At 27.5% G+C, this 23,869-nt stretch overlaps 4 protein-coding genes across 4 annotated transcripts; 3 read left to right on the top strand and 1 right to left on the bottom strand.

The window, feature by feature from the left end:
- Positions 1-6,140: 6,140 nt before the first annotated feature.
- LOC124934120 (heat shock 70 kDa protein 16) lies at positions 6,141-12,295 on the top strand. The gene is made up of 10 exons (XM_047474591.1): positions 6,141-6,331; positions 6,613-7,892; positions 8,838-9,050; positions 9,392-9,487; positions 9,570-9,701; positions 10,361-10,564; positions 10,775-10,921; positions 10,989-11,117; positions 11,227-11,357; positions 11,927-12,295. The coding sequence occupies exons 2-10, from the start codon at positions 6,726-6,728 to the stop codon at positions 12,021-12,023; spliced, it is 2,316 nt and encodes a 771-aa protein (XP_047330547.1). The 5' UTR covers positions 6,141-6,331; positions 6,613-6,725; the 3' UTR covers positions 12,024-12,295.
- Positions 12,296-14,187: 1,892 nt separating this feature from the next.
- LOC124933833 (arogenate dehydratase/prephenate dehydratase 1, chloroplastic-like) lies at positions 14,188-18,741 on the top strand. The gene is made up of 11 exons (XM_047474272.1): positions 14,188-14,334; positions 14,408-14,503; positions 15,282-15,395; positions 17,026-17,112; positions 17,197-17,277; positions 17,373-17,468; positions 17,548-17,631; positions 17,722-17,826; positions 17,937-17,973; positions 18,514-18,620; positions 18,682-18,741. Exons 1-11 carry the CDS (start codon positions 14,188-14,190, stop codon positions 18,739-18,741), a joined length of 1,014 nt encoding a protein of 337 aa, XP_047330228.1.
- Positions 18,742-20,011: 1,270 nt separating this feature from the next.
- LOC124934033 (5'-adenylylsulfate reductase 1, chloroplastic-like) lies at positions 20,012-21,854 on the top strand. The gene is made up of 4 exons (XM_047474493.1): positions 20,012-20,156; positions 20,231-20,356; positions 20,430-21,361; positions 21,445-21,854. Exons 1-4 carry the CDS (start codon positions 20,093-20,095, stop codon positions 21,673-21,675), a joined length of 1,353 nt encoding a protein of 450 aa, XP_047330449.1. The 5' UTR covers positions 20,012-20,092; the 3' UTR covers positions 21,676-21,854.
- LOC124934034 lies at positions 21,738-23,639 on the bottom strand. The gene is made up of 7 exons (XM_047474494.1): positions 23,479-23,639; positions 22,908-23,115; positions 22,709-22,828; positions 22,457-22,630; positions 22,217-22,389; positions 22,022-22,127; positions 21,738-21,927 (listed from the first exon to the last, which is right to left on the bottom strand). The coding sequence occupies exons 2-7, from the start codon at positions 23,088-23,090 to the stop codon at positions 21,898-21,900; spliced, it is 786 nt and encodes a 261-aa protein (XP_047330450.1). The 5' UTR covers positions 23,091-23,115; positions 23,479-23,639; the 3' UTR covers positions 21,738-21,897.
- Positions 23,640-23,869: the final 230 nt, after the last annotated feature.

The following is a 23,869-nucleotide window of genomic DNA, read 5'->3' as shown; positions in this document are numbered from 1 at the left end:
TTGAGTTTTTTATGATTTGAATGGGTGTTTTGATATTTACATTAAATTTATAATTATTTATTTCTACCTCAAATTATTTTAAAGTCATTTCTAGCTGAAGATTGAAAAACAAAATCATGAAACCAAACAATCACAAACATGTTTGGGATGATTTTTATATATTGTCTATGAGTTTTCATTAAAAATAATTAAGAGAAAAATAAATAAATATATTTTAAAAAATAAATAAGTAAGTGAATAACAAAGAGCAACTTAATGTAATAAGTTATGATCATATTTATGAAGATTATGGAAATATTTCATTCTAAAAATAAAAAATTTTAAAAAAATTATAATTCAAAAAATTAAATATTGTTACTAATTCACAATCATTGACTCATATTTAATATATAAATTCATATTATTTTTCTTCTTTTTCATTGTATAAGTACAACCATTTTTTTTTTTTATCATAATTCATTTAATTATCTTTTACGAGATTATTTTAAATAAAATTATATCTAAACTAAATACAAAATAAAAAATAAGAGAATATATATATATATATATATTATTATTATTTCTCATAATTATTGTTATATATAAATATAAAGTTGTATTAATTTTCCATTTTTGTTTCAATAGTAAACAAATTTATATATAGTTAAAAAATTATAATTTAATATACTAGTTAACAAAATATAATATTTATTTTAATTTTTTGAAAATTAAATATCATTATAAATATTTTTTCTCACAAGTATATATATTTAAATATGTGTATTTATATTTTTTAAATATAAAATAAATATTTATTATTTTAATATAATATAATGAAAATGGTATTTTTTATTATATTTATAAAAATTATTAGTTTTTATATTGGTACAAAAAAAATAATTAAAAAAAATAAATTAAGAGAGAGAAAAATATATATATATATATATATAAAGAGAGAAAAATATATATTAAGAGATAGAAAAATAATAATAAACATTTATTACTTTAATATAATATAATGAAAATTGTATTTATAAAAATTATTAAGAAAAAAAAATTAATTAAAAGATAAAAATTAAAAGAGAAGAAATATAGATAGAGAGAGAAATATATATTAGAAGAAAGAAAAAAATAATTATTATACATAAATTAGGAAAGAGAAATTACATAATTGTGTAAATAACGTGTTATAAATATGGATGGCAACGGGTACCAGACACGAAGGGTAGTGAAGTACTCTAAGCCCGATTTTAATTTCACCACTTGACCCTGACCCCAAACCCGATTTTAATTTCACCACCCGACTCTGACCCTAAACTCGACGATTATCTCTACTTCTAAGTTCTATCCCCATCCCCGATTCATCGTGTATCCGATTCTCCGACGGGTACCCCATTACCTAGTTAAAAATAAAATTATAAATATTGAAGAAAAAAATATAACTTTAATAAATAATTTTAAAATTAGTAATATTGAAATATTAAAAATATAAATAAAAAACATTACTTACCTATATAGGATTATTGTATATCTTTAAAATAAAATAAAAGTGGAGAAAAAATAGAATGAAAATTGAAAAAAATTGAGATTAAATATAAATAATGATGAAAAATAATATTTTGTTATTAAAATAAAAGTTGGAGTTGAAAATTTAGGTAGATAAATATGTTTTGAAAATATAAAAAATTTAAAGTTGTAGTGTAATGAATATATGACAATGTTTGGAGTGAGATGTGGATAAGACCAAATTAAATGTTAGTATTTGTAATGATGAAACATTTGAAAAGTCACAAATTAAACTTTAATAAGCAAATAATTTTAATATTAATAGAGTCGGGTATCGGGTTTGGGTTTTGCACATTCCCAATCCCCGACCCCGTACCCGATCGGGTACCTTCTTCCCCTTCCCATGTCCGATCCCGACCCCGAACCTGATTTAAAATCTCTAAACCCGACTATCGGGTACCTACGGATATCTGTCATACGAGATATCCATTGCCACCTCTAATTGTACACCTCCGTTCTTTTAAATTAAGAATTATTATATATATAAATTTATGTATCATAAATAATTATTCTTAATTTCTATCCCATATTATATTATATATTAATTAGAGTTTGGTTTATTATATAAATATATTTTTATTTTTTTCTCTAGCAATATAAATTATATATTATTTTATAAATCATTTTTATATTTATATTTATAATATTATATCTTTATATAAAAAAATCATTTATTTTTTTGATATATATAAAATCATATTCACTCCTAATAATTATATATATAATATTTCATATAAAATAAAATTATTATATTTATTACTCTAATTAATTTTTTTTTATTTTATTACTCTAATCATTTTTATATATATATATATATATATATATATATATATATATATATAATATTATATCATTATTTATAAAATTTTCTTCATTTATTTTTAAAAATTTAATATAAATATATATATATACACACATATTCTTTCCTAATAATTATATATATAATATTTCATATAAAATAATTTCTTTTCAATCAAATCTACACCAAGCCCTTTGACATTCCCTTTTCCAATTTTTTTAACAATTAATTAATTTTATTAAATAAAATAAAGAATCATATAAGAATAATTAATTTACAAATAATAAAAAATAATATCTATAAAATTAAATCTAAAAACATTATATAATATAGATGTGCAAAATTCTAATGAAATTAATTCACTAATTTCATATAAATTAATAATATATATTCTCTCATCATAATTATGTATATATATATATATAATATTTTATATAATAAAAAATATATATCTATTATTCTAATAATAATGTTACATGAGACCAGCATTTATGTTTTAAATAAGTTTATTTTTTTAATAGGTATTTAAAGAGAGAAATAAACAATATAAGCATTTAAATAGAACTCTTGGACCAAATTGTGGATTAAAATGATTTGTATTTTTAGAAAAGTAAAAAAAAAAAACAAAACTACCTAGTACTAATTTGATTGTTAGAGACCAATTCTTTTTTTTTTTTTTTGGTACGGTGTTTTATGAAACTTGATTTGATTTTTCATTTATAAAAATAAGACAAAATTTATATGACTGATTACATATTAGAAAGTTTAGTAAAATAAAAATGCATGATATATTTTTAGATTGTATTTTGATACTAGTGAAAATTTATTATCACACACCCATACACACCGGGTCGGGTCGGCCCGGGCTAGTAACATATAAACAAAAAAAAATATTTTTGATGACCCTAATATAGTATTAAAATTTGATAAAAAAAAGTTTATAACCTAATAAATATTCAAAGTTTAGTAAAAAAAAATGCATGATGTATTTTTAGACTGTATTTCTATATACTAGTGAAAATTTATTATCACACCCATAACAAATTGACAATTTGAATAGCTTTGAAATCTTATTTGAGCTAAGAAGTGGTATTAAATTAAAAAATAGGTATTCTCTAGATGAGGTTAACATGATCTACCCATCAAGAAAGTGAATTATTTTAATAAAATAATTAATTATCAAATAATTTTAGATTATTATAAAATTAATAATTTAAATAACATTATAATATATACAAACAATTGTGACAAATAAACAATCATGTAAATCTGAATCTAAGGAATAAGACTGTAGTATAATATATATATATATATATATATATATATTCAAGATTAAATATAAATATTTATATATAAATAAAAAGAAAAAATATATAAATTAATTAAGAGAGTGATTTTACCTTATTCTATTTTAGTTTATTATGCGCATCAATTCATAAAATCTATATTTTTTCATTATATTTATATATATATTCTCTCGCTATATAAATATATATCATTACTCATTCTTATATTTATATATATATATATATATATAATATTATTTTTAATATATTAATATATATACATCAAATAACACTATAAAATATATATAAATACATTATACATATATAATTGTTTTTCACTTATTTTTGCCTATACAATAAAATTACTTTTATAAAAAGTCAATAAATAATTATCTCTCTTAATTAATTTATATAAATATATTTTCTCTTTTAATCGTATATATATTATAAATAAATAAATATTATTTAGAATAGAGAAATTAATTATAATGAAAGAGAATATTTAAAAGTATATGTGGATAAATGAGTTAAGGTAAAAAATAATAAAAATAATTATGATAATAGATATAATATTTTTATTTTATATTAAATATTATATATGTAATTATTAGGAGAGAATATATATATTCTCTGTTATATGAGTATATATTATTTATATCGTTCTAATATATTTTTTTGATTTAAATAATTGTTTTATTACTTAATTTATTTAAATTTTATTATAAGACTTAATTAATTTATAATTTTTAAATAATTATTTATTTATTTAATGCAATTTGATTATAAATATTAAAAAAATATATTATATTTATTTTCATACATAGCTTTAAATTAATGAAAAACTATCAATATTATAAAAAAATAATAATAAAGTATAATAGATATTGGAAAAGAAACAAGATAAAATTTTTAAGTGTTTATTATGACAAATCGAGGAAGGTACTCCTTATATGTTTATTATGACAATCTGAATAAGCTAACGTGAATGTGTGAATTACATAAAGGCGATAGAGGCGATAGACTAAAAACTTTTTACAAATAATGGAGACTATGAAGAAAGAAGGGAGGATAATCGTAAACTACTTTCTAATAATAATAATAATAAGTAGATTCACACTTAATTAGGTTCAAATTATCTATTTAAAATTCACCATTCACAATTTTGATTTCATAGCAAAAACCAAGCATATATATGAACGGGGCAGATTTTTGTAGGAAATCATATTAAGGAGAGATGATGAAAAATATATACATATATATTATATATGATAAGTTATAATGTAAAATATATACATGTATAGACCTCCCATACACAAGTCACATTTCACAAATCACTATATCAATTCCATTTTTTAAAACATATATTTCATATTTTTACATAATATTTTTATTTAAAATAATAAATAATAAAATATTTTGAAATTATCACTTCATTTTAAAATTTTAATATATAAAAAATCTAATTATAATGATTAAAATCAATAATAATTTATAATAAAATATTTATAAACCAAAATTTAATTTAAAAAAATTAAAAACTCTAATATATATAAATATATAATTCTACATATAATACATTTATTTAGAATAATTACCGACATTTTTATTAAATAAATTCATAGCTAAACCATTATATAATAAACACATTTTAAGATAATAATTTTTTAATATTATGAATTTATTTTAATAAAATAAATAACAATATATATTAAATAACACTATATTTTAAATAGAAATATATATAAATTAAAATTATATTAAAAAACATTAAAATTATTAATGTTATTAAAAAACATTAAAATTATTAATCATATTACAAAAATTAAAATATATAATAATGTTCTTTTAATATTATGAAGTTATTCTAATAAATAAAAAAAGAATTATATATAAAAATAAATTTATTAATCTTATTAATAATATATTTTATTCTAAATTATCATTATTTAAGTAATTTTTTAATAATTTTTCTAAATAAAATGTATTATATATATATTAAAATTTTATTTTCTTAAAAATAAAATCCTTATATAAATATATAAAAATTAAAATCATCTTATTAAAATTTAAAATAAAATTATAATTTTATAATATTTTATGACATATTATTTAAATAAAATTATAAAATAAATAGGTTTCAAAAGATAATTATTTTACGTGCCAATAAAATAAAACACACATCTCAATCAGTTAATTGGGTCATTATTTATTTTTCTAATTTAATAAATATGACATATTTAAAAAAAATTTATACTTAAATATATTTTATTTGATACTAAATATAATATTCTTCATATTAAATAAAAATACAAATATGAGTCTCTATTTAAGATTTTATTTGAGAAATCTATTTTATTATTATTGTTATAATTACATTCCATAAATAATTTTATAGTAATTCAAATTATTTTTTCTTGTAAATGTGGATGTATATATTATTTTACAAATGATCTTAAGCAAAAGAATATAAATATCTATTAGGCAAGAAACAAAGTTAGATAATCCTAATTTTCATTTCCAAGAGAAACGGGTCAATTTCGAAGAATAGATTCACTTCGGTGGGAGGCTTTTCCGCTTCTTCCTAGCCCGCTACAAATCGATAATCGCAATGTTCAAAGAAGATATCTTTACGTAGTAGAATCTTCGCCAGCAATCTGGGCAAATCTTCTCTCATCCATTGTCATCTCCTTCAATTTCTAGGGTTTTTCTCTCACCTTTCATCCTTTTTTTCTCTCTAACTTATGTCTGATTACGTGCTTAACTATCATATGTGCTTTAATTTTTTTTCAGCTTGATTTAGATGATCTACTTTTACTAATAACTCCATCAATGCGTTCTTATACATGTGGAACTAAGTGATCTTGTGAGAAAGGAGAATGCAGTTTGTTTTTTATGCTTTTAATATGATTTTGATGTCAATTGTAGTTTCTGGGCGTAATTGAAACTGGGTTTGTTTTTTTTTGTATATATATATATATATAGGTTGAGCTTAATCAAGAACTTATCAGATTGATTCCAGTTGTGTATGAATTTTGGTCAACTGTTATATAAGTTATCTTTGCATCAGAGGCTGTTACACTTCCTGGTAGGCAGAGATGAGTGTTGTAGGATTTGATATTGGAAACGAGAATTGTGTTATTGGGGCTGTGAAGGAAAGGGGAATTGATGTTTTGTTGAATAATGAGGCTAATCGTGAAACACCATCTATTGTTTCATTTGGTGAGAAACAAAGATTCTTGGGTTCTGCAGGGTCTGCTAATGCAACCACGAACCTAAAATCCACAGTTTCTCAGATTAAACGGTTAGTTGGTAGGAAATATGCAGATCCATCAGTCCAGAATGATCTAAAAATATTTCCTTTCCAGACTTCTGAAGGCTCGGATGGTGGCATTTTGATTAATTTGCAGTTTTTAAACAATTCACAAACGTTTACACCTGTCCAGATCTTGGCAATGTTGTTGGCTCATTTGAAGCAGATTGCTGAAAAGAATCTTGAAATGCCCGTATCGGATTGTGTTATTGGAATCCCATCTTACTTCTCAGATTTGCAGAGGCAATCTTATTTGCATGCAGCTGAGATTGCTGGGCTGAACCCAATAAGGTTGATGCATGACTGCACCGCTGCTGCACTAGGCTATGGGATTTACAAGGCTGATTCCGCCAACATGGTATCAAATGTTGTGTTTGTCGATATCGGGCATTGTGATACACAGGTTGCTGTCGCATCATTTAAACCGGGGCACATGAAGATACTATCTCATGCTTTTGATGCTAACCTGGGTGGCAGGGACTTTGACGAGGTCTTATTCGTATACTTTGCAGCACAGTTTAAGGAACAGTACAACATTGATGTTTATTCCAACACCAGGGCTTCTATGCGATTGAGAGCATCTTGTGAAAAATTGAAGAAGATCTTAAGTGCAAATCCTGAGGCCCCACTTAATATTGAGTGCTTGATGGAAGAAAAGGATGTGAAAGGTTTCATTAGGAGGGAGGATTTTGAAAAACTTTCATCTGGCTTACTAGAGAGGATTCGAATTCCTTGTATGAAGGCTCTGGCTGATTCTGATTTGCGTGCTGAGAATATTAGTTCTATTGAACTTGTTGGTTCAGGGTCTAGAATACCTGCTATTTCTCGTTCATTAACAGCTATTTTTGGGAAAGAACCTAGTCGTAAACTAAACACTAGCGAATGCATAGCACGTGGTTGTGCTCTTCAATGTGCTATGCTTAGCCCAACATTTCGTGTAAGGGATTATGAGGTATGTCTCTTCTGCATACTAATATTTTGTTTTTCATTTATGCAAAACTTCCTTCTGTAATCATTATTATCCACTACGCTTCTTTAAAGGTCCATTTTACAGATGTATAATTAGTTCAGGCCTAATTTTTTATTCACTTAGGCATAGGTAATTCTGGCAATTTAATTGACATTGTTATATTTGAGAAATACTAAAAGGGATGAAGATTTTCCTAAGCTCTGTTATTTTTCAAGCAATATTCAGTTTTAGTTCTGGCATAGGGGGTTCATTTACATTCATGAAGTCAAGGTTAACCCTTTTTGTAGATAGATCTTTTTAAGCATATCAAATACTTGAAGAAGAATTTGTGTTTATCGAAAAGTATGCACTATTTTTTGTTTGAGGAAAAAGGTGAAAGTGCTGAAATGTGCATTTTCATTTTCTTAGGAAAACACAGACCCTGGGTCAAGTTTAAATTCATATTAAAGATTGCAGATTTTCTCAATCATGGTATTGGTTCTTGTTGGATTGTGTTTATGCGATAGGGATGATGGCATTTTATGGCTTTGATATATGTGCCAGTTGATTTTAATTGAACATGTAAAAGCTTTTGCCCGTCTGAAGGAAAATAATTTGGAATGTGTCATGTGTGGCCTACAGAACTCACATGTGTTTCTTAATCCTTGTTAATTTTGTAATGCTGCATCTACATTCTCTTGATATTCATGTTATTGAGAACCATTGAAGATGTTCATAATACTTCTGTCTAGTTGTCAGCAATTTCTTAGTATCCTTATGTCTTCTTAATTGATCGTTGTTTACCACTGTGTTAATCATCTTGTTTTGGTTGAGATATCACCAAAGGCAAATCAAGAAAAACCATGTGTTTGTGCTAAATGTTCTACTTTTCTTTATTTAATGAAAATTGTATCTTAACAATTTATTTTCTTGTATTATTGTCTACAGGTCCAGGATTCTTTTCCTTTTTCTATAGGATTCATGACAGATGAAGGTCCAATCAAAAGAAATGGAAGTGGCGTGTTGTTTCCTAGAGGTCTTCCTTTCCCAAGTGTTAAGATGCTCAAGTTACAGAGAAGCAGCACATTTCATATGGAAGCCTTTTATGCTGACCAGACTGAATTGTCAGCTGGCATATCTCCTAAAATCAGCCATTTTACGGTAATCATCTTATGACTGAAGGGATTCTCCAGATATATTACTAGTCACACACCCTGTTCTATTGTTGTGCAAATAATGCATTGAGGATAAGCTAAGTTTTGTATCCCGATCAATTTGTCATTTGTTGGTTTCCTTTTTCTTTTGGATTTTTATTCCTTGAAAACAGAAGAGGGGATTAGGTATCTTTTAAGTCTGCAGCGATTCTAGATAGCGATCTTCCTGTGACAATTAGTATTTTCAATCAAAATAGGATACACTAGACCTCTAGTTTGTTGTAAAACTGCTTTACACTATTCATGCTAAAAGGGATTCAACTCAATGCCTTCCATTTGTTTTTGTAGATTGGTCCTTTCCAAGTACATCAAAATGAGGTGGCAAAAATCAAGGTCAAAGTGAATTTAAACCTGAATGGAATTGTTGCTGTAGAATCTGCATCAGTAAGTACATCCTTCATTTCTATTGTCTGACTCTGTTTGTGGATTTGTGGAAAATGTCAAATATGCATTTTTTTTCAATCAGCTATTGGAAGACCGGATAGATGATGGTCTTTCTAGGAGTAGTACCAATCATTCCTCGGACAAGATGGACATTGATTTTTCAAATGGTGATGATAACTGTTCTGCACAATCTAACCATTGGAACACATCTGCTGTAAGTTCTGTTGGAATTTTTGGTTATCTCTATCAAACTAAATATCTAATGTCTTTAATATGGTTTATTTTTAAATTCGAATTCTGTTTAATAATTGTTTTTTATTCTTATTTTTATAAAACTTCAAGAGTTTTTTCAGGAGTCAATATAATGATGTGTTTATGTCCCTAATAATTTTAGGCTCAGTAAGTACCTAGTTTTTTTCCTCAAAAAAAGAGATGATGATTTGATATAGACTATAGTCCAAGATTATCCTTGAGGATATCTGGAGTAGATTCATAATTAGTGCGTCTTTCAGGAAATGTTATAGGTGCGATTTGGATTTTCTATAGCTCCTTTCGGCTAAGATCAAGAGTATGATAAACAATTATGTTAGGAAATCGTGTGGTATGATCGCACTAATTGGTGCTACTATTATTCTTGCATTAGCTTATTTGAAGTGTTTGGATTTCTTGTGATTATTTTCCAAATAATCCACCATCCCATTCCCATCAAACATTCAATCCCATAAATAATCAACTAAAATACCCTTATTTTTTAAAACTTTATTATTATAAATTTAAAAAAATGATCAAACCGCAAATGAACTTAAATAATCTGATTTTTGAAACCAAACATCAACCATTATTTCTTTTTAAATCATTCTGTTTTCCCTGTAGGCTGATGAAAAGGCGAGGGACTTATCTTCCCACCACAGGCAGTTTTTACCTGTATCTGAGATAATATATGGTGGAATGTCAAAAGATGAAATCAGACAAGCTCATGAAATTGAAACTCTGATGGTGCAACAAGACATAATGACTGAGCAAACTAAAGAACGGAAGAATGCCCTGGAATCTTATGTCTATGAGACACGCAATAAGGTATTTTTATTTTTCTTTGAGACCAGGGTTTATTTATTGGAGGTGACTAGCACGCCCCCATCCCCACTTAAATCAGAGCGTTTTTAGTTGGTACTGAACCTGAAACATTTAATAACTCCCAAAATTAGATATAGCTGTCATATGAGTTCATTGGTTAGCTACAATTTGCTTTGATATGTTGGCCACGAGATTAACAGGATCCATTTGTAGCTTTTGAATACATTCCGCAGCTTCACCTCTGATTCGGAGAAGGAAGAAATATCTAGTCATCTGCAGCAAACAGAAGACTGGATTTACGACGATGGCGACGATGAAACTGAGCGAGTTTATGCCAATAAACTCGAGGATCTGAGAAAGGTTTCTACAAATTTATTGATTTAATCAGTTTCTAGAAAGGTTACTCATTTATCTTGTTTTTGCTTAGTTGGTGGATCCTATAGAGAACCGATATAAAGACGAAGAGGCTCGAGCACAAGCTACTCGAGATCTGTTGAAACATATTGTGGAGTATCGGATGGCTGTTGGATCACTTTCTTCTTCTGAGAAGGATGCGGTATTTTTTTGCTCTCTACATTTGATTTCGAGTCTAATTTACTGAAAACTTTATCCAATCTACAGTTATTTAGTTCTAAAATATTTTTGTAATAATCTTCTCCTTCCAGGTTCTGAGTGAGTGTAATAAAGCTGAACAATGGTTGCGAGACAAAAGCCAACAACAGGAATCCTTGCCAAAGAATACTGATCCAGTATTATGGTCAAGTGAGATTAGGAAAAAAGTGGACACCCTTGATGCGTAAGATTCTCTTATTAAGTCCCCCTTTCATAACAATTAGAAACTATTGGAAGAGTCACATTCAGATTTTTTTTGGGAAAACGTTGAACAATTTTATTAAAATCCAAACAAAGAGTTTCACATCTTGAAATGGAGAGCAAAACAAACTTTGCCTCCATCACAGCCAAAACTAAAGAAAAATTTGAACTACAGTTCAAATAAAAGCTTGAACACGACTTGAAAAAACGCCAAACAATACATAGAAAATTTATCTTCTCACACGATCACTTAGCTCCAATCTTTACAATGAAGCCAATTCTGAAACGTATTAAGTTGACATCTCTTCAAACTTTACAAAATTTACTTTTTGTTAATGTATTTTGAAACCACTCCATATACAAAAAGAATAACAATAAGTTTTTCCAAATGTGCCGTTTCTTTCTTCTTTTTCCCCCATTTTGGCCTGATGGACAAAACTGTTCCAGCCATAAGAAGTTGTAATCACACATTTGCCTACTGATTCCATCTTTCTCATAATTGTTTTATCTTAAAAGCTCATATATTATCTTTTACTATTATGATAATCTCAGGATGTGTAAGCATATAATGCGATCCAAGGTTTCTCCTTCGAGAGCTGCAGAGTCAGATGACAGGAATGAACATGACGACGACATGAGATTTGACTAATTTACACGCGTCTGAGAATTTTGACCCTCAAAGAAGAAGAAACTAGGCAGACAGGCTGTTTATTAAGAGGATTCTTCTGTAAGGTGTCCTCCAATCTATAGCCTATTCTGTCCTTAAATATATATATAAATTACACAATGAATTAACTCTTTTGATTGAGGCAACATCCTATTGTGTGAGTTAGTGTTAGTCAAAGGACCAATTTTTGCATGTACTCTACATATTTGGTTTTTTTGAAAGCCCCAATTTTAGACAACAAACAAGAATTACATTATTTTGGCTTTGTTTCAACCCAAGTTACATATTGGTCATGATGTTTGATTATTTGATGGGTTAGAATCGAATTTTTTCATTGGAATTGCTTCTCGTTTTGACGTTGAAATGATTGTTATGGCGGTTGTGATAATATAGTAAGTTTTAAATAATCTCTTTGTATTAGTTGGTTAAAGGTGCTTTCAATATTGCTAATAAGAGGTTTATATCTTCACTACTTAAATGGCCAATTAAATGATTTTGATGTAAGTGAATAAACTTATGAGTTTGTGGAACACATTTTGTTTGGCCATATAAAATACTTATTTGAATTCCTATTATTATATTCATCAACAAATAAAAAAGAATTTTTATTCTTATAGAATGAAGTAATTTTAACAAATGAAAAAAAAAGAGTTTTGTAAAATGTTTTTAGGGGTATTTTCATGCAAGGAATCTCTCTACAAAAAATTATATTATTTATTTTATTCAATTTTTTATTATTTAATATTCTTAATTATTAAGACTAAATATTTAGTTAGGAATATTTTATTATGATATACATTTTCATGTATAAATTTACCTTAATTAATTGATTGTATAAAATTAAAATAATTGATAATAATTTCAATAGCATAATAATAATATATTATTAATTAAAAATATCATTTTATTAATAATAAATTACAATATTAGAATAAAATTATATTATCCTAAATATATATTTTATATTAATAAATAAAAAGTAAGTTGTATAAACAAATGATTCAAAATTTTAAAGATATAAATGAGGTTTAAGTATTCGATTATTACCTCATTTTTAGAGGAGAGTTATGGGCTTTTTTTTAACATATATATTTTTTATAATTAGTCATATTTTTAACATATATATATATTTTTTATAATTAGTCATAAATTTTAAATATACATTTTTTTTAAAATTAGAATAATACCATAACCATTATTTTTACTTTAAACGTTTTAAATAAGAATCAAACCCATTATTTTTATTCTCTTAAAAACACTCGGTTATACAAAACTAATAAATATAGTAAAACATGGTTCTCAATAGTTTAAAATTTCCAAACTTATATCGATCTGACAAAAGAAATTCTTTTAATATAATATATGGCTTAAATATTATTTGAGTTTAAATTTAAATTATTTGTACTAAACGATGCACAATTTTAGTTAGTCGAGGATTCTCAAATGAATAAAAACGTTCATTTTTCTTATTCTAACATGATATTTTTATTTTTTCTAATTAATTTGTTACGCTTGTAAATGAAATAATATTTAGAGACGTTTTATACGTTATATTTTATAAATTAAGTATTATTTCGAGATGTACGCATTTTAATTTGTCAAGAATTGTTTAGTTGACTATAAAAATATAATCTAAATAAATAATTGAGAAAATTCAAAAAGCAAGATATATTTAATATTTATTTTTCATATACCTTTGTATGCAGTCGTACTAATATTTTAAAATTAAGTATTTATTCATGATATACACGTTTCAAATTGATAAATACTTTAAAAATATGTAATGTTTAAGATTAATTTGAAAATAAATTAAGAAAATAAAAATAATACGTTAAAATGTTAAAAAAAAAAGAGAATTTGAGAAAAATTATAATTATTCACGCACAACACAATTCAAAATTGAGCCTCGATTTTATAAAAATTATTCATATTTGATCCCCAACCTAACCCATTAACAAATAATAAATAGAATTAGGGACTGATACCGGCCGGTGTGACCAAACTCCAACATTCTTTTGTTCATCTATGTACCTCTCTCATTAATTCATCATCTCTGGCTGGCTGGCTAATTAAATGTGAAACCTACAAAAAGGATCTAACTTATAAATTAGATTCAGAAGAATAATATTATTTAATAATCAAATCAATGGCTCTAGTCATACGATTAAGGGCTGCTCCTCCTCCATCATTAATCTATTTTAATTCCATTTCTAATCTTAATAATAAGAGATCTCTAATTCCCATTAACTCTTTTTCTCCTACTATTATTGCATCTTCCATTCGAGTTGCTTATCAGATATATATCCATCTTTTATTAATTTCGTAATAACATTGCATGGATCATTTTCAAAAATAGAAAACTAATGCAGGGAGTTCCGGGTGCTTATAGTGAAGCTGCTGCACTTAAAGCATATCAAGAATGTGAAACCCTAGCATGTGACCAATTTGAATCCACATTCAAGGTTTCATTTAATATTAACTCTTCCGGAAAATCGAATGAATCCGTAGGGTTAACTGGTTCGGTTTTTGTTAAGCTATTTTTCTATAAAATTGGGATTATATATAGACTATAGACTATAGACTATATACTATAAAGAGGTTATTCTTAAATTTTAAAAATAAATAAAAGAATTGTAATTTTTTAGAAATAAAATGAAATAAATTTATTAAAATAACAATTTCAATTAGTTCTAACTTCAACTCTTCTATTTAAGTTCTAACTCTTCAAATCTAAGACATAAAATCAAAGTTTTAAAACAAATAAGAAATTGAGAATATAATTTAATTTTTTCATAAAACTTGCTTCTCGATTGATTCATTGATCCGAGCTCTTAATAATTTTATCCGACATAAAGAGTCCGTCTAAAAATTCTTTACAATCTTTCTATGATAAATTCAGCTCCCTAACAAAAAAAATACAAAATGTTAACAATTTATTTACAATGAACATATAAATCAAACATTACAAAAATAAATAAATAAAACATTACTTCTCCGCCTCTCCTTTGCCGATAGAGCTAGATCTGGACTGTCGGCGAAAGTGAAAGATTGGCGAGAGAGATGTGAGATCCCGGTGGGGAGAAAATGTTTTTAGTAAAAATAAATTGACGTACCACCTTTTGATTAGACCTAGAACTACCAGTCGGTTAACCAATTATTAAAATGATTAACCGACCTTTTAAACATGCTTATTATGAATGACTTTATGTTAATTTTTGTTATATATAACTTGGTTTGTAGGCTGTTGAATTAGGTTTGGCAGATAAAGCAGTGGTTCCAATAGAGAATTTATTGGGTGGAAGTATTCATGGTAATTATGATTTACTACTCAAATATCATAATAAACTTCTCTTTGTAGGAGAAGTTCAGTTGATTATTAGAACCATTTCCTGTCCTACCCACCTTTCAAACAATTTTTCCCAAACTACCCACCTTTTCATTCACATTCCCAAACTACCCACCTTTCTCTCTCTAAATCATTAATCAGCCCATTAATTAACTCACTCTCTATCTTAACCCACTAATTAACTCATTCTCTCTTTAAACCCATTAATTAACTCTTCTATCTCTTTTAACTATTAATTAATATCCTCACTTTTAAATTATTAATTAATTCAATTAAAATATATTATATAAATATTAAAATAAAATAACACATATGTTTTATTTTTATTTAAATCTATAAATATAATATATATAGTTCAAATTAAATACACTAAATTAAATAATTTAAATAGCTATTATAAATTAAAATAAAATAGAATACATTACATAAACAGAAACTTGAAATAAAATATATATTACATAAAAATTAAAATAAAATACATTACATCACAATAAAATACATAACATAAACATTACAATAAAATAAAATACATAATAAATAATTAAATACACTAAATTAAATAATTTAAATAGCTATTATAAATTAAAATAAAATAGAATACATTACATAAACATAAACGGGAACTTGAAATAAAATATATTACATAAAAATTAAAATAAAATACATTACATCACAATAAAATACATAACATAAACATTACAATAAAATAAAATACATAATAAATATTAATCACGTTCAATATACAATAAAATGCATATTTTATCTTTATAATTCAATTTTATGATATCTACTCCATTTTTTACAAGAGCAAAAACCTCTATATAAATCCACATTATGTTTGTTACCACCCTTCCAATATCCATTTATGGTTCTGTATTGTGCAATAACGATTTCGAAGACTCCTCTTTGTTCATTGTATGGAATAATCTTGTGTGATGATGTTTTTTTTCTCAACAGTTTCAAATAATTCTCTTGACCTTTGACAATAAGTTTGACCATTTTGAAGGTCATTAAACGTCCCAGTTTCAAATATAAAAAAAATTTGAATTATAAAGATAAAATATGCATTTTATTGTATATTGAACGTGATTAATATTTATTATGTATTTTATTTTATTGTAATATTTATGTTATGTATTTTATTGTGATGTAATGTATTTTATTTTAATGTTTATGTAATATATTTTATTTCAAGTTCCCATTTATGATTTATGTAATGTATTCTATTTTATTTTAATTTATAATAGCTATTTAAATTATTTAATTTTCTATATTAATTTAATTTATAATAGCTATTTAAATTATTTAATTTAGTGTATTTAATTTGAACTATATATATTATATTTATAGATTTAAATAAAAATAAAACATATGTGTTATTTTATTTTAATATTTATATATTATATTTTAATTGAATTAATTAATAGTTTAAAAGTGAGGATATTAATTAATAGTTGAAAGAGAGAGGAATTAATTAATGGGTTTAGAGAGAGAGAGAGTTAATTAGTGGGTTAAGATAAAGAGTGAGTTAATTAATGGGTTGATTAATGATTTAGAGAGAGAAAGGTGGGTAGTTTGGGAATGTGAATGAAAAGGTGGGTAGTTTGGGAAAAATTGTTTGAAAGGTGGGTATGACAGGAAATGGTTCTGATTATTAATCACTGTCTCTTAGCATTACTTGGTGTAATCAAACAAGATCTAAAACGCGTTTTAAGTCATCCCCAGGTACATATATTAAAAATGAAAAAAATCGTATAAGCACACCAACTTTAATATAATATAAATACATATATATACTAATCTAAATAGGCATTTGCGCAATGCGAGATTACGTTAAATAAGTTTGGATTGGTTAGAGTGAATCACAATAACACTGCTGGAGCAGCTAAGGTAATAATGAATTAATTGAAATATTTATTTTATTTATTTAGTTATTTATAAGTTATTAATTTGTTGGTTAATTATATATATAATTTATAAAACAGATTGTAGCAAGTAAAGGTTTAAGAGATACTGGAGCAGTGGCTAGTGCAAGAGCTGCAAATATATATGGTCTTCATATTATTCAAGAAGGAATCCATGTATGATTTAATAATTCATTATGGAATAATATATTTAATATCTATAACACATTATTAATTCAATTTTTTTACATGTTAGGATAACCCGTTTTCTAATAATATAACCCGATTTCTCGTACTCGCAAGAGAACCCATTATAATTCCAGGCCACCTTAACTATAAGGTTCTAACATGTATCTTTATATTATTTTTAAAAAGTGTTACAAAGAATAAAAATAAAAATATGATTTAATTAAATAAACTTATATGACAGACTTGCATTGTGTTTAGCCTAAAAGATGAAGGTCCTGAAATACTTTTCAAAGTTTTGGCATTGTTTTCTCTAAGGGCCATCAACTTAACAAAGGGTACTTATCTTGCTATAGCCTATATATATATATATATATATATTCAACTAATCTTCTATATATATGTTGTTTAATCATTTTTATTATTAATTTTTGCAAATAAAAAAAAATATATTTATAGATTGAGAGCCGGCCCAACAAAGGAGAAGGAAGTAAAAGTAGGTACGTATGAATGTAGCCGTGTGATGACTTTTGCGTTGACCTAGTCCTCGATTTTTTTAACTTAATTCAGTAATTGTAGATAAATAATCATTTAATGTTAGAATGTATAGAAAAAAAACACTAAACTTTAATTAAAAATAAATTGACTAATGGGCCCTTGAAGATTATATTAGTCTTATAATTTTTTTTAAGATTATGTATGTTTCCAAAATCATTATATCATATTTTTCATATGTTTAATATTGAAACCCGATTAATTTAATTATACTCGAACCTAATCAATTTAATATTAAAAATAACATCAAAACAAAATAATAATAAAATTAAATAGGAAGAAATGGTAAACACAAAATTATGTAAACGGAATTAGCAAATGTAGTTGGATCATTTCAGGTAAACTCAAGTTAAATGAATCAATCGACACGATTTCTTCTCAAACCAAAAAATACATGACCTAGACCAATTGATTACTTTTTGTTTTGATTCGAAAAGTGTTTTCGTGTTGAAATTGTTTGACTTAATATATCGTGAATAAGATTTAATTATGATTGATGACAGGAGGAACTTTGATTACCTCTTCTATATTGACTTTGAAGCTTCCATGGCAGAACCTCGTGCACAAAATGCTATACAACATCTTCAGGTTACATTTTTAACTTGTTCTTCTTTCTTCTTCATCATCATTTCATGGTTTCATTCTGCAGAAATTTGCGAGATTCGTTCGGGTTCTGGGTTCTTATCCTAGGGTCGACTATATTCCCTGATGATCCTTGAGAGTTATTTTTTTTATGTTATTTTTCTTCAATAACTTCTTTAACATTGAATGATGTGTCGCTTCTTTTTTCATTTTGTACGGTCCGGTTCTTTAGTGTCCTGAATTTTTATAATATGAATAATACTCTGAGTTTGAGTTTGGTTGATTGTATGTTATTTCCATTTTGTAGCAGCAAAGAACTTAAAATTTTCAAATTTAATGTTATATTTTCCCTATCAAACATATGCGGATCCAATCCCGATCTTCTGATGAGAACAAGAGATCTTTCTCGATTAATTCTTTTGCCCACACGATGAAAAAAGTAAAAGGTCTCCAGTTGAAAATGACCCTACCGATTGATTAAACTTCATTCGTCACACGCACACTCCTTTATTAAAAACTAACTCATTGCTTCGCGAATCACTCCGTTTATACGAGCGATTCAACAACTTTTTTACATAATGAAATATGAATTTTCAGATTTAATGTTATTTCTCTTCCGTTTAATAAAGGAGGTATTGAGAATTTTGTATGAGTTTTTCATTATTTTGATCAATTATTCTTAGCATAATTTTTTCTGTCTGACGTTATTAATCAACTCCTAACCATGATAATTTTTATTGATGCTAAAAATATTTGATAGAAATTTTTTAACATCGAATTCATTAGTTTATTCGATTTGCTATAAATAACATTATAAAACTCAAAAGAGTTAGATTTATAGTAACTTTTAATAAATTTTAAGATTATTGGATTTCTATTTAAATTATAATTATTATTTTTTATAAATTTGTTATATTATTTAACATTTAAATTAATATTGAGTTGTTTTGATAATGTATACAATTAAGTCTTTAAAATTATTAAATTAAAAAGAATAAGTTATTAACTATTGCATAAAATATTTTTCCTTTTAGTAACCTATTTGAAAACATATTTTTTTTTTGGGTTGAGAAATTTAAATAAATATTATTAATTCATTTTTCTTATTTAAAAATATTTATCTAGGGAAAACAAGTATTTTCGACATCACTTTGAGTGTTTTAAGTAAAATAAAATTAAAATTCATACAAAACAACTAAAGGACAAGATCTTTAAATGTTAGTGTCTTATTTTATAATACTTATAGATAAATAATTTTTCATTTTTAAAATTAAAAAGTATTGTAAATTTTAAAGTGAAATTTAAAAAGATTAAAAATGTTTTGAACAAAACACGTGCCCCTCAAAGGTCATCAATTTGACCATCCATTTCCAACAGAAGAAGCGTCTAGGTTCAATGAACCTGATAATCCATCCCCTTCTTATAATCAATCTTCTTCTTCTTCTTCATCATCATCAAGCTCTTCCTCCTGATCGTCAATGGCGTTAGCTTCTGTTAGTTCCTCCAATTTCATCAATCATACATTCCATGAACAACTTGAAGGTTCGTTACATTTGCTATCTTCCTTTCAATTGCTCTAGGGTTTGTGTTAATTTACATTCCAACGTCGTTTACAGATTCTCGATTCATTCATCAATCACCGTCTATAAGTTATTCCCGGCGAAGAAGCTCGGTGGAGCCGTTGAGATCTCAAAAGCGTAATGATTCGATTGTTCCTCTCGCCGCAACCATGGTTGCTCCAGGTAAACACATCATTAACAGAACCCTCTCTTTCTCAATCTCTGCAACTATCTCAACAATTCCTTCGTTTCACAGTGGTGTTGGAGAAAGTATTGAGAAACGATGTTGAAGATTGTGATAAATTGGCTATGGAATTGAACAATTCTTCACCACTTCAAATCATGGATAAAGCCCTAGAGAAATTCGGTAACGACATTGCGATTGCTTTCAGTGGTGCTGAGGATGTGGCTTTGATCGAGTATGCACGTTTAACCGGTCGTAAGTTTAGGGTATTTAGTCTCGATACTGGACGATTGAATTCAGAAACATACAAATTCTTTGATTTAGTTGAGAATCATTACGGAATTCGAATAGAATACATGTTTCCTGATGCAATTGAAGTTCAGGCTTTAGTAAGAAGCAAAGGACTATTCTCGTTTTACGAAGATGGTCATCAAGAATGTTGTCGTGTGAGGAAAGTGAGACCTCTTAGAAGGGCATTGAGTGGTTTACGAGCTTGGATTACGGGTCAAAGGAAAGACCAATCTCCGGGGACTAGGTCTGAGGTTCCTGTGGTTCAAGTTGATCCTTCGTTTGAAGGAATTGAGGGTGGGATTGGTAGCTTAGTGAAGTGGAATCCATTGGCTAATGTTGATGGACTGGAAGTTTGGAACTTCCTTCGAGCCATGAATGTGCCGGTCAATGGATTGCATCTTAAAGGGTATGTTTCGATTGGTTGCGAGCCTTGCACTAGGCCGGTTTTGCCTGGGCAACACGAGAGAGAAGGAAGGTGGTGGTGGGAGGATGCTAAGGCGAAGGAGTGCGGTTTACATAAAGGAAATGTCAAGGAAGAAGTGAATGGTAACGCGAATCTTGATGTGAGAACGACGAAGGATTCAGACCTTTTTGATTCGTCGAAGAATGTGGTGAATTTAAGTAGAAGTGGGATGGAGAATTTGTTGAAACTCGGCGAGAGGAAAGAGGCGTGGATTGTTGTTCTTTATGCACCTTGGTGCCGGTTTTGTCAGGTAAGAAAGACATCAAATTTTTTAGTCTCCTAAACGAGAATCTTTCCATTAGAGCTAAAGTGTTTTTATTGTTTTGTTAACAGGCAATGGAAGAGTCATATGTGGAGTTGGCGGAAAAGGCGAATAAGGAGGGTTTGAAAGTGGGGAAGTTTAGGGCAGACGGAGAACAAAAAGGGTTCGCGCAGGAGGAGTTGCAGTTAGGAAGCTTTCCGACAATACTTTTCTTTCCAAAACACTCGGCTCGGCCTATAAAATACTCCTCCGAGAAGAGGGATGTCGAATCTCTCATGGCCTTCATCAATGCTCTCCAATGAGAAGGATTTATTAGTTCTATAGCCTTGAAGGATTGAAGGAGTCTAGGTCTAGTTAAGAGGAAGATGAAGAACAAATTATCATATACAATCAATCAATGACCCTTCCTTTGTACATCACTTTCTTTGGTTTGGTAAAAGAAGCGCGAGTAAATTGAGATTACAGTTGATCTCTATTTTGTTTTCATATATAAGAGTTTGATACATTTACAGAGCATAAGTTACCTATACTTTTGGCCATTGTGGACAAACAACCTGCACAAAGAAAACCAACCAACAAGAAGGCTTACATAAGTTCAATATAATAAACTTTCATTTCAAATAATCCACCAACCAAACCAAAACCAACCTCTAATGTGCTAAACACAAGTCTCATCCGGCTGGCTACAACCGATGGCTCTTCGGCATTACCAATCACTGCCATCTGCTCGAGTTGTAGTGTCTTCACCGGCAGCCTAGATCAAAACCAACAACCATCACTTAATTTACAATAGTTTCATTATTAACAGAGTCTACTACTATATAGAAGAAGAAATCAAATCACCATGCCATTCCTCTCATAAAATATGCATTAGCTATGATTGCACAAAACCCATTCCACTTAACCAATATTTCATCCGAAACTGAAGGAATCGAAGACCATCTAACAATGGTTGGCTGAGGCGTACACAGTATCGTTATGAATATAATGCTCAACCACAGAATACATTCATCTATCTGCACCAACAAAAAAAAAAAGTAATTATTTTAATGCCCTGCTGTGTTGCTAAAGATCTTGGCTTACCTCCTTTGAAAAGATCTTGGATTGCAGGCTAGTGCTTCCCCGTCCCAAAGTTTGGGTTGCCTTTGTTGTCGAGTCAAATTCATATCCAGATTCTTTCATGTCTTTCAGTTCCTTCCTTAGTCCTTCGTCGGTGCAACCCAATGCATACGCATTTACGCCAGCACTAATGAACTCCTGATGATCGTGAAAAAGTGTGAAAACAAACTTCAAAAGAAAACAATTATCAAATCATTTACTTACATACATACATACTTTTAAGTTGTCACCACCTCCACGTTCCACGCAGTATCTGTATCGCCTGAATAAACTGATTGCTATGTTTCGCGACGAACGATACTCATCATCAGCCGAGATGTATTCCTTTAATCCACACTATGGATGAAAACACAACAATCAAAAGCTAATTAAATAAACAAGGGAATATCGCAAAAGGCAATAGAAAAACACTTACTTGACACTTAATCGTGGATATATGGTTAGACTCGCGAGCGATATTCCTCAGTAGAATACTACAGCCTCTTAGACCAAAATCGCGATAACTCTTTATTTCGAAAAAACCTCTTCCTTTAACCAAAGCACTAGTCTCACTCAGAGTTTTCTTGCCCAAAATAACAGTGCTATTAACAGTCATCATGCTTCAACCATGATATGTTTGTTACCTTCAAAATTTCAGCAATCCTTGTGAAATACAACAATTTGACAGAAAACAAGCAGAGCAAGTGGTTCAACATAAGTATGAAGTTGAATTCTGAAGAGAAATCATCAGATATGATATAGATTGATAAATCTATTCACATTACTGTAGAGAGTTATCGATGATTGAGACCTTTCCATTGTCAATTGGAAAGAGAAATCAGAATTTTCAGCTTTATATTTAGATTCGATCATGAACATATATGTGTCAGTGTGTGTGGATTTCAAGTGTTAGAAGCTTGAACTCGGAGAAACTTCATCGGTAACGAATCAGTACGATTATTGATCATCGGATAGTTCGAACAGTAAGAGATTAGTTAATTACTTACCTCTTCAGAAGAGATCGGAGTTGAGACGGATCATCAAGCAAATCAACAGGATCAGGATTATGAATAGGATTAGGATGAGAGAGAAAATATTCAAAAGAAAGAATCTAGTTAGAAATTACAGGCGGCCACGAATTGCATGAATGGCTATTGGAGTTTCTTCTTGGAAATTGAATCTACTCCTCTTATAATTATCTCTTTTTCATAAATAAATTATTTTATCATAGAATATTAGTTAAAAGAAAATAAAAATATCCAATACACTCAATATAAATATTGTAAATGAAACAAATTTGACCTAAAATATTACTGTGAATATAAATGAAGTTAACAAATATGTGTTTAATATTATTATGCTAGATCTGCAATAGACAAATACTATATAGTGTGATCA

The sequence above is a fragment of the Impatiens glandulifera genome, chromosome 4 (assembly GCF_907164915.1).
Source record: "Impatiens glandulifera chromosome 4, dImpGla2.1, whole genome shotgun sequence".
Classification (NCBI taxonomy): domain Eukaryota; kingdom Viridiplantae; phylum Streptophyta; class Magnoliopsida; order Ericales; family Balsaminaceae; genus Impatiens; species Impatiens glandulifera.
The sequence above is the reverse complement of the archived record's forward strand: the minus strand, read 5'-3'. Positions and strand labels throughout refer to the sequence as shown.

What these genes read in the sequence shown, in the direction of transcription:
- LOC124934120 (XM_047474591.1), top strand. Translation starts at nt 6,726, where the DNA reads ATGAGTGTTGTAGGATTTGATATTGGAAACGAGAATTGTGTTATTGGG. An exon ending in TTGCTGTAGAATCTGCATCA is followed by an intron (nt 9,488 to 9,569) that starts GTAAGTACATCC and finishes TTTTTCAATCAG; the next exon opens with CTATTGGAAGACCGGATAGA. An exon ending in TCTATGAGACACGCAATAAG is followed by an intron (nt 10,565 to 10,774) that starts GTATTTTTATTT and finishes ATCCATTTGTAG; the next exon opens with CTTTTGAATACATTCCGCAG.
- LOC124933833 (XM_047474272.1), top strand. Translation starts at nt 14,188, where the DNA reads ATGGCTCTAGTCATACGATTAAGGGCTGCTCCTCCTCCATCATTAATC. An exon ending in CAAAGGAGAAGGAAGTAAAA is followed by an intron (nt 17,974 to 18,513) that starts GTAGGTACGTAT and finishes ATCGTGAATAAG; the next exon opens with ATTTAATTATGATTGATGAC. An exon ending in ATGCTATACAACATCTTCAG is followed by an intron (nt 18,621 to 18,681) that starts GTTACATTTTTA and finishes TTCATTCTGCAG; the next exon opens with AAATTTGCGAGATTCGTTCG.
- LOC124934033 (XM_047474493.1), top strand. Translation starts at nt 20,093, where the DNA reads ATGGCGTTAGCTTCTGTTAGTTCCTCCAATTTCATCAATCATACATTC. An exon ending in ATTCCATGAACAACTTGAAG is followed by an intron (nt 20,157 to 20,230) that starts GTTCGTTACATT and finishes CGTCGTTTACAG; the next exon opens with ATTCTCGATTCATTCATCAA. An exon ending in CGCAACCATGGTTGCTCCAG is followed by an intron (nt 20,357 to 20,429) that starts GTAAACACATCA and finishes TTCGTTTCACAG; the next exon opens with TGGTGTTGGAGAAAGTATTG.
- LOC124934034 (XM_047474494.1), bottom strand. Translation starts at nt 23,090, where the DNA reads ATGATGACTGTTAATAGCACTGTTATTTTGGGCAAGAAAACTCTGAGT. An exon ending in TATCCACGATTAAGTGTCAA is followed by an intron (nt 22,829 to 22,907) that starts GTAAGTGTTTTT and finishes TTTCATCCATAG; the next exon opens with TGTGGATTAAAGGAATACAT. An exon ending in GAGGTGGTGACAACTTAAAA is followed by an intron (nt 22,631 to 22,708) that starts GTATGTATGTAT and finishes CACGATCATCAG; the next exon opens with GAGTTCATTAGTGCTGGCGT.